Source organism: Theobroma cacao, chromosome 2 (assembly GCF_000208745.1).
Source record: "Theobroma cacao cultivar B97-61/B2 chromosome 2, Criollo_cocoa_genome_V2, whole genome shotgun sequence".
NCBI classification, from domain to species: domain Eukaryota; kingdom Viridiplantae; phylum Streptophyta; class Magnoliopsida; order Malvales; family Malvaceae; genus Theobroma; species Theobroma cacao.
In genome coordinates, this window is record NC_030851.1 from 35,959,569 (window position 1) to 35,970,188 (window position 10,620).

General features: G+C 34.5%; 1 protein-coding gene across 1 annotated transcript; it reads left to right on the forward strand.

Annotated features, from left to right (window-relative positions):
* On the forward strand, window positions 1,910-9,156 carry LOC18609831 (putative clathrin assembly protein At2g01600). The gene is made up of 15 exons (XM_018116107.1): window positions 1,910-2,331; window positions 2,437-2,506; window positions 2,634-2,731; window positions 3,633-3,771; window positions 3,908-4,035; window positions 4,142-4,234; window positions 4,362-4,412; window positions 5,338-5,403; window positions 5,515-5,580; window positions 5,767-5,847; window positions 5,946-6,026; window positions 7,242-7,409; window positions 7,509-7,590; window positions 7,699-7,820; window positions 8,292-9,156. The coding sequence occupies exons 1-15, from the start codon at window positions 2,242-2,244 to the stop codon at window positions 8,652-8,654; spliced, it is 1,698 nt and encodes a 565-aa protein (XP_017971596.1). The 5' UTR covers window positions 1,910-2,241; the 3' UTR covers window positions 8,655-9,156.

The window sequence follows — 10,620 nt, forward strand, 5'->3', positions numbered from 1 at the left end:
TCTTTCATTTTTTAAACTATTAAAAATAAATTATTTTCTAAATCAATTTAAATAAACATCAAAACACTTACATATAGCACATAAATAAGCATATAAAAATAAAATAATTAATTTTGTTTAGAACATTGTAAAATATATGGCAAAGGGTTGTTTTAATGATGCCAATCCTGCTCTTTTAACCCATTATCGAGGGAAATAATAAGGTCCCTTTTCCTTTTTTTTTTTTATTTTCTTTTTGTGGTCAGAGTTAACAATGGGGAGTCACAGAGGACAGAGAATTATGGAGAATTTGCAGAGAATAGATTTCTTTTCTGACTTTACATGGGGATGGGGTCTTGCTTTCGGTTCCAAACAGCTTGTTTGCACCTCTTCATTTCTCTTTCCTCTATGTGCTATTGTTTGCACACTGCCAAGTACCAATTAAATAAAATCTTGACAAGTACCAATTAATTAACCAAACAAAGCACGCACACAACTCAAAGATTTGATATTGTATAATTCTTTAGACCACAATTACAACAACAGCCACCAAGTTGGCTGGCACAATTTCAACAGTTTGGACTCTATTTTATTTGAATTTGCTGAAGTTTTGTTTGATTATCCATTTTTCTTCCTCGTTGTATAGATTTCATAGCAAATTACGGTAGTTAATCTTTAAAAGTAATATGAAATTATCATTTCGGGTAAAAAGAATTGAGATAAGGTTCGATTCTTTTTTATTCTCTTGTACCTTTTATATGTATAACAAAAATAAGAATAATATGACAATTTTTAAAAAATATTAATTTAAAAATTAAAATTTTGTTTGATAACAAAATACTAGTATTACTTTAATTTAAAGTAAATTCAACTTGTCTAATAATTTTTTAAGAGTTTTAAGTACAAATTATTAATAGTAAATAATAATTGATTTAAATTTTTATATAAATTTTAATAATTACATTCATATTCGATATGAGATAATTTTAACAACGAATTTATATCCGATATGAGATAATTTTAGTTATTTTTTTATGACTTTATCGGTGATAAAATTTAAAAAAAATAAAAAAAACAAATATAAGTGATAAAATGACAAGAAAAGGGAAAAAGTAAATTTTTTAAAATAAAATTACCTGAGTATCTAACATATAGTTACAAGCTTTATTGTCAGCACCAAGGACCACCTTGCTAGATGCACAAGTTGCTTCTTCTCCCTTCCTTCTTTTCGTTCTTTTTTTTTTTTCTTTAATTTAGACGTAGATACGATTTTAGGGTTTTGAATACTTCAATATTAATATTAAAAGTACCCAATTTTATCTTTGGACATTTCAACTATTTTAACTAAGATTCAACTATTTTCCTCCATTTTCTTTCCTATTTGATGACTCTCAAATAGATTATGAAAAAAATTTGCGGCTTTAATGTATTTTATATTATTTTAAAAATTTTATAAAACTAATCTTTAATGATTTTTAACACCAAAGAGTAAAAAGTTCACGATAAAAAATATTCGGTATTTAAAAAACATAATTTTAGAATATTTAAGAAAATAATTATAAACAAAGAAAATAATATATGCAAATAAAATAAATTTCCCCTTTTTCTTAGTCATAAAATAAAAAATGAAAAAAAAGTTTAATACTATCCGAAGAAATGATGCAATATAATTAAATATTAAAAGCCTGTTGCCCAACATATTTTCCTTGTTTTAGCAGACATGTTTAAAAATAGAATAAATCTAAAGGATGGCGGTCCATATAATAATCCTAATATAATATAATATAATTTTAACATATTAAAAAAATAATAATGACAGCATAACAAAAGCGGGGGGGCCGCCAAAAACCCGCCAACCTCAAGCCAATAGATCCCCTTCCTCAAAAAATTTATATCAATAAAAAGGAAACCGAAATTAGTTAAACAAAAGAAATAATTAATACGGAAAAAAAGAAAAAAAAAAAAGGGTGGGAGCCTACTGTTTACAGAGAAGCGTCAATCAAGAACGATCAGCGTTGAGCGACAGCGCATCTTTTAGAGACTCTCTCTCTTCCTCTTCGTTTGATCGATTCTTTCGTCTGTCGTTCTCTAAGAGAGAGAGAGAAAAGTCAAGAGAAGAAAAGAAAAGAAAATCAAGGGCCAAGCAACACGTGATTAATTAAAAAAAAAGGGACAGGAAATTGAAAATCGAATAGAGAAAGAAGGAGGCGGAGATTTTTTTTTTTTTTGGGGTTGAGCGATCTGAGCGGTTAGAGGGTACAAATGGGGACTCTTCAAACATGGAGAAAAGCGTATGGCGCTCTTAAAGATACAACCAAAGTCGGTCTCGCTCATGTCAACAGTGATTACGCGGTAATTTTTTTCCTTTTTTTTTTTTTTTGAGAAAGATCTCATTTCTATATTTAGTATGTAATTTTTATTCGATTTGATTTGTTTCTCTGAAATGTTTATAATTAGGATTTGGATGTGGCTATAGTTAAAGCTACCAACCATGTTGAGTGTCCTCCCAAAGAAAGGCATCTTCGAAGTGAGTTTCCTCTTTTTTTTTTTTGGATTTTTAAGTGTGAATTTACAGATCCAATTTAATTTCAGGGGGTTTTCGATGTCTGGATTGGATATGTGAGGATTTTGGTTGAATTTTTGTTTTTTTGTAGAAATCTTCATGGCCACATCAGCCATTCGGCCTCGAGCAGATGTTGCTTATTGCATTCATGCGCTTGCCCGGCGATTGGCCAAGACTCATAATTGGACGGTACTATTTACTGCTTTCTATGATGATGGGAATTGTACGAATTGGACTTCTGTTTCTAAAATTTGATTTTGAATCTGTATTTGTTTGGATGGTGATGCCTTTTGTTTCAAGATGTCCAATTGGTATCATTGATGTGCATTTAACTTGAATGTTTGTGGAGTTAAATTAGTTTCTTATCACTTTGTGGCTTGGTTATGTGTTAGATTTTCCAGCGCCAGTTATATTAATGTCAATAGATGAAATTATACAAGGTACTACTGCATATCATATGGAATGCTTTGCGGTAATATTAGTGGACGAGTGTAATCTTCAAAATGTATACTAAGTAATGGTATGAGAGTTTAGTTCAATACCTTTCCTCTAAAATATTAAGAGGTTTTTGTGGACCATGGACTCTGTTTCTTGCAGTTGAGCCTTGTTAATCTAATTCTTTATACATTGTCGGCTTGTTCTTTGGAATGGTTTCTGTTTGCAACTGTGGTTTCTAGACACTTTCAAATGATATGAACTAAACTAGAATTGTCATTAATTATTATTATATTTTGGCTCATTGATTTAATGTTTTCATTCTTAGTGATGAATGAGACCTGTTAGTCTTAGATTTAGATGGTGGATGACTCTTATCTACTTGGGCACATCCTTATGTTATTTTAAACATTGGTTTTTCGAATACATTGTCAACAGTTAAACTTGTTCAAATTTCTTTATGTCATTGCTAATTTTCCTGAAACTTGTTTTCTAATTTTTGATGTTTTACATTGTAGCTATGATATGAATGGTAGGATGGAATTGGGATAGTGAATTGCAAAATCAATTTTATATGAAATATCCAATTGCTAACTTGTCATAGAACATATAGCTCTATGTTTGTGGTTTGTAATTCTTTTTCATTGTTCAATAGGTTGCCTTGAAAACACTCATAGTTATCCATAGGGCATTGAGGGAGGGTGATCCTACTTTCAGAGAAGAACTTTTAAACTTCTCACAAAGAGCACGTATTCTTCAACTTTCTAATTTCAAAGATGATTCTAGCCCTATTGGTGAGTTTTTAATCTCTTTACTTGGTTGTGTATGGGTGTGTGCATGTGCTTCTCTTTGTGTCTTCTGGTCACCAGTAATATTTTCTAATCGGTTTGCTAACTCCCTCCTCCACCCCCTTTTGCATACACCCTTCAGCATGGGATTGCTCTGCCTGGGTACGTACATATGCATTGTTTTTGGAAGAAAGACTCGAATGCTTTAGGATTCTGAAGTATGACATTGAAGCTGAGCGTCTGCCAAGACCTGCCCAGGGGCAGGATAAGGTATCACTCTTTTGGGAATATTTTTTCCTTTGAATTACATAGGTGTTTGGTTTTCCCCATTATGGATTCATGGCCTGCTGCAATTTTTGTTCTCTTCAATGGGCAGGGTTACAGCAGAACCAGGGAGTTGGACAGTGAAGAATTGTTGGAGCAATTGCCTGCTCTGCAGCAATTGCTCTATCGTCTTATTGGTTGCCGGGTATTCTATCATATGTTAATCTTGCAGGATTTGAGTTTTGTTATCTCAACATGTTGAGCTTCTGTTATTTGTTCTTAGTGTTTCATTGTATCTGGAAAGTTAACAGACTTCTCTGCTCTCTTTGCAGCCAGAAGGTGCTGCTATAGGCAACTATGTTATACAGTATGCTTTGGCTCTGGTATGTTTGCTCTCTCTTTCTTCTTTGTGTTTGTGTCATCTTATCTGGTCCTGACAACTGAATCCCCGAGAAGTAACAATTAACAAGCAGGGGAAGAGCCCCTTGGATAAGCAAGCTTCTTAAAATATCGACCTAGTGTCTCAAATTTTGTCTAGGGATGAACAGCACAAATCCATGTGTTTCCTCTGATAACCTCGACTCACTGATTCTACAAGCCCTAACCTTTCTCCTCTTCAATTTTGACTAAAGCTCATGAAAATTACACTGTTTAATCCAGCTGAAGGGATGAAAAGAGTATGGTTAAGCTAAACTCCCAACTTTTTAGTTCTATCCACAGAATCTTTATCCTTGAATTGTAGTGAGTAAATAGGTCATATATGAATTGATCAAAAAGGGTCATGATTGGGAAGATGTCTGCTAAACTTTGCTGCCTGTAAAATCATGTTAAGCTGCCTCCTGAAAAGGAGGGAGAGGGGGACAGAAGCTTGTTTTTCTTAGAGAAGGTGGAGTTGACATGATCGAAGTTTGACTTATGTTTCCCACTTGTGAAATATCTATGATCAAGTGCTGATGATAATAAAAGTCATTATTGCAAGACCTCTTAATTTTAGAAACAACTATTTGATTGGTTATGATGTCTTCTTTTTTTTTGAGTGTCCTCTGTGTATGTATCAGTTATAGATTTGATAATAAGATTTTGAAGCCCCGTTTTGTATCTGTTCCTCCTTTCTCTACACTGTCAAAAATTATACGAGAGATTTCTCCATGTTTCTCAAAGAAAAATGTGGAAAAAGTTTTTTCTTAACTTCCTCCTCCTAAGAATCTCTTGTACCTTTCCATAGGAATAAGTAAAATGATGAGAATCTGACAATGGAAGCACTTTATTTTTGAAATTACATTCATCTTGCAATACTGCAATTTTCAGGTATTGAAGGAGAGCTTCAAAATATATTGTGCTATTAATGATGGAATTATCAATCTTGTCGACAAGGTAAAATGGTTTTTCATTGTTTATGAAAGAATTTCCTGGTTTAAGGCAAATGCCTTTCTTTTTTTCCTTTATCTTTTCAAAATTGCTGCTCAAGTTGTTATTTTATTGCAGTTTTTTGAGATGCCAAGGCATGAAGCTGTCACGGCACTTGATGTATACAAGCGAGCTGGTCAGCAGGTAAAGATATAATTTTCTTTTTAATTTTCTAAACTACATTTGTTTCAAATTTTTATCAGATTAGTTGCATTTATGATTATTGGATTATCTTCTCATTTGGTTAAATTGTGAGTGCTCTGATGTGTCAACCTCAACAGTTAAATATAATGGTGGTTTAGTAAAACATTTGTAATGTTTATGATGCAGGCTAATAGCCTTTCTGATTTCTATGATGTTTGCAAAGGATTGGAACTTGCTAGGAACTTCCAGTTTCCTGTTCTCAGGGAGGTATGGGTTCTAAGGAGGTGATTTGTTGTTTGAGTTGTCTGTTCATGAATTTTGTGTTAAATCATTTTGATGTTAATTTGTGACTACCGTTTTTTCAGCCACCACAATCCTTTCTCACTACCATGGAAGAGTACATCAGAGAGGCACCACGTGTGGTTTCTGTTCCAACGGAACCATTGGTTAGTACTCTTTTTACTTTATATACACTGGTGTAAAGTATTCAACTTCTACACCTGTCATTTTTTATACGATTTATATGCCGTTAATTCAATTGTAGATTTCAAGCTATATTGACATAGATCATACATTTCAAATTTCAAGTTGATTGAAAATGTGTAACTATTTGTTTGGTAACAATAAAATTTTAACTGTTAAATATATAGTGGAAAAAATGGTATTCTGGATTAATGTGATATGGGTATTGAATTGACTTAAAACTTTACAGATATGACAGGTCCAAATATGTTGTTAAATCTAATATTTGGTTTGTTAAAGTATTAATTATATCTATGGCACAATTGGTCTTCTAGTTGTGGTATTTCTTTTCTATATTTAGAACCGCTGACTAGTTTTGTCGTCATAAGGAATATGATAAGAGCTATATTTGAGAAGCTATAAAATTTCCATTGCATAATTATGATTGCAACTGATTCGAAGACTAGGAACGCATACTGTGTTTCTTTATAAAAACTATGACCACTAACTGCAGAAAGGTGAGCTTTTGATAGTTGTAGTTGATTATCCATAATAGAATAGGTGAAAATGAAAATATATTGTGGAATAAAATCTGGAAGACCGAAAGAGCATTATTAGCATTGTTTTGTATAAGAGGATAGTAGTTGAGTTGGGAGAAAGTTGTCTAGATCAGCTGTAGGCCGGCTGTACTTTTATCAGTTAATTTGTGGCTGTTCTATGAAAAGTTTAAAGACGAGTATCAATGCATCTCTGCGCGGAGAATGTGGAGCAAATGAGTGGTTACGTAGGGAATGAAACGTGTATTTATGAGAGGATAGAAGCAAAATAAACTTGTGGGAAATTGAGGAAAGTTGCTTGAGATGGCTTTCTAATCAGAAAAACGAATGATGAGAAAAATGGTATAAAGAGCAATATTAAAGCAAGAGGAAACTACAACTAAATATGAGCTGAGATGGTAAGAGCAAAAAATTGATTTATATAGCTTGCCTCCCAATATTAGGATCTGTAAAATGGGAAGACTTTTTAAACTTGTGTTTCTGCACTTGCTCCCTTTTTGTGTTTAATAAATAAATCTCAAATTGCCTTGGAATTCAGCATTATTTGAACTGATATATGCTATAGAACTCAAATTGCCTTGGAATTCAGCATTATTCGAACTGATATATGCTATAGAATTAATATGGTGTAATTGTATACAGCTTCAATTAACATACAGACCTGAGGAAGGTCCCTCTGAAGATACTAAATTATCCAATGATGAACCTGAGCCATCTGCTCTTGCTGATGATATTGCTGTTTCTGGTGTTGAGACTGTTCCGGTTCCCCCTCCTCTACCTCAGAACAATGCGGATGGTGGAGACTTACTGGTAATGTTTCACTCTGGAGTTCATCATCTCACTTTGTTATTATTCATAATGTATCATACTTGTTTCATTCTTTTGCTGATTGCATTTTGGTGGGTTCAGGACTTGAGTTATTCTGCCCCTGATGCCTTGGCAATTGAGGAAAGTAATGCTTTAGCTCTAGCCATAGTTCCTACTGAACCTGGTAAAATATTGTTCTTATTCTTCTTTTCTTTTCCCCTTAGCAGATGGATACTAGTCTGGTCTCTGGTGTTGCAATGATTAAGCTAAGGTGCTACTTTTTATTTTGCAGGTACTGGTCCAACATTTAATTCTACAACTGGTCAACCAAAAGATTTTGATCCTACTGGATGGGAACTTGCCCTTGTCACCACACCAAGTAGCGATATTTCTGCAGTTAATGATAGGCAATTGGTATGCCCTTTCTGTGCTTTGACTTTTTATCTGATTTGTTATGTGTATTTGTTTTCTGGGAGAAATGACAATATAATTCTAAATCCTCCAAAGTTTTGGATGAGTGAAGGTGGGGATTTGGTTTAAATCTTTCCAAGTTTTATGAATATGTTCATGTGTACGAAATAGAGACCTGCTTCTCATTTTTTAAATTTTTGGACATGGTGTCACTAATTCTGGACTTCATTGTTTTGTTTTGGAATTAGGGGTTTTTAGTTTTGGTTTTGGTTCTATGGTCAGGTTTTCTTAGCAAATAACTTTATTTCTTCTAGCATTTTGAGAATTAATTGTTATTTATCATTCAGTTTTGTAGATATCATAGCAGCTGAAAGACAGATCTAACGGTCATGAGTGAAAATATAGCAAGGACTTTTTAATGCCCTTGCAAACTATCTTAATTATTTAATTAATTTTTTTGCCAACAATTGTCAGGCTGGTGGGTTGGACTCGCTCACTCTCAACAGCTTGTATGATGAAGCAGCATATAGAGCTTCTCAGCAGCCTGTATATGGAGCTCCAGCTCCAAATCCGTTTGAGGTACAAGACCCATTTGCCATGTCAAATAACATTGCTCCCGCTAGAGCAGTTCAAATGGCAGCAATGGCTCAACCGCAAAGCAATCCCTTTGGTCCATACCAACCTACCTATCAGCAGCCACTGCAGCAGCAACATATGATGATGAGCCCATCAAATCCATTTGGTGATGCAGGGTTTGGGGCATTTCCAGTGAACCAAATGCCCCCTGTTGCTCAGCCACATGCTAATAATCCATTTGGAAGCACAGGCCTTTTGTAATGTTAAATGTGAAGAGTGAGATTGGTGTATTTTGGTTGGTGCAGTTGGTTTGGGCATCTTTTGGAGAGAAGAGTGTGTACCCACAAGATGAATGGCTTTCAGCATGTGTTGTACAAGTCAGCGAGTGAATAGTTAAAATGTTGTAATAACTAGTTGATACAATCCAGCATACTACAAGGTTATTTGAATGTCTTCCAACTCTGCCCTCTTTTAAGTTGTTATTTTTTATTTTTTTATTTTTTTGTGACCGACGGTAAAAGGAGGAAAGTTTTGGAAGAGAAAAAAGGGAGAAGTGGAGAATATGTATATGTATCTGAAACTGAATAGCTGCTTCTAGTTTCATTTAGCTAGGAAAGTAAAGATTGTAGGGTTTAGATTTCTCAAGGTTGAGATTCAAGTGTTGCTAAACTTGGAGGTATAATCTCACTCTTCCTTGGCATTGTGCCCTGTGGCCATGCAAGGATGGGGATTCATTTGAATACAGTTGCCATTCTCCATTCTCTATTTTGTCTTACCCAAGACATTTCCCATTTGTCTTTTTGGATACAAAATGAGAGGTTGAGCTGAGCCTCCATCTTCATCTAAAGATAACGATAATCAAAGTAATGAAAAACCAGAAGTGGGAATCACACCGTAGGATTCCATTTATCATGATATCCAATTTTAAAGTTAGAATGTGATGCGCAAAAACAAAGAGTTGAAGAGAATAAAGTGGCACTCTCATGTTTCATGTTTTCTACACCCTATTGCACTAACCGGTCAATGTGAGTCCTTTAGCTCTGGACCCTCTGCTACTTAAAACTTACTACTTTAGGCCAATGTGATACATCATGGGCCGTAAAATAGGGATGCAACTCTTTTATATCTCATAAAATCTTAAAATTTGAATCTCAAGATTTTTAAATTGAGCTAGTAAATTTTAAGTTGATCATGAGAAAGAAGTCGATCAAATTTTCATTATAAATATATATATTGAACCAAGCTTTATGAGGCCAACATCCATCTCACCTCTGCTCGGGTGGCTTGTAAGGATGTCTGAATTATTTGTACGGCCAGACAAACCTAAGAGCATTGTTGCTTAGGTTAAGGCGCCTTGGGTCAACTTCACTTGCTTTGTCTTTACTGTGCATTTAATTTAAATGAAAATTTCCTCTGCAGAATGATGTGTAAACGTGCATTCATACTACTACACTGTACACTCCAACTATGTATAAAACCAACCAGGACAGCATTACACAGTTGAAGGTGGAAAATTAGGTCTCAAATGATTGTGATTAGGTTAAATAGAGACAAAGGTACAAGGAGCATGCTTTCATTTTGTACCTTCACCTTCACTTCCCAAAATTATACTCTACTAAGAATTTGTTAAATAATCATTGTCTGTGAAAATGAATGTTTACCAAACGGAAAAACTCATGTTGCTCTTGACCACTCCCTATTTCAACGCTCTGCCTCATTCTCATTCTTAAATAGTCTAAACAAACATAGACGAAAAGTAGTACACTCTGTTTCCATTCTGTTAGAAGAGATAGGGAAGTGAAAATCAACGATTAACTCAAGCGAGGGATGGTGGTAGAATGTTATCATAAACTCATATAAGCCCGTGCAGCATGTGCTCTGTGTGCATGTTTGAGGGTTAATGATGCTGTGTTTCTCATTGAGGAAACCTTTTTGTTGTGCATGTTTGTCTATCCTTGCTTCATCGCCCATCTAACCCTTTGGTTCACAGTATTCAATATTCATGCAAGTTAAAAGACTTTAACCATCATGAGAAGTCATCCCATTACACCAAAAGTACGCATTTCTTGTGTGTAAATAATTGAACAGTCAGACTGCCGCACACTTAGCGTTTCTTGTGTGTGTGTGTGTGTGAGAGAGAGAGAGAGAGAGAGGAGGGGGGAGGGGGGGGGGGGGGTTGGTCGAGGTATTTTTACGAAAAGGCTAAGGCGGAGGGCGGAAGAGGAGG

What these genes read in the sequence shown, in the direction of transcription:
- LOC18609831 (XM_018116107.1), top strand. Translation starts at nt 2,242, where the DNA reads ATGGGGACTCTTCAAACATGGAGAAAAGCGTATGGCGCTCTTAAAGAT. An exon ending in ATGTCAACAGTGATTACGCG is followed by an intron (nt 2,332 to 2,436) that starts GTAATTTTTTTC and finishes GTTTATAATTAG; the next exon opens with GATTTGGATGTGGCTATAGT. An exon ending in AGATGATTCTAGCCCTATTG is followed by an intron (nt 3,772 to 3,907) that starts GTGAGTTTTTAA and finishes TACACCCTTCAG; the next exon opens with CATGGGATTGCTCTGCCTGG.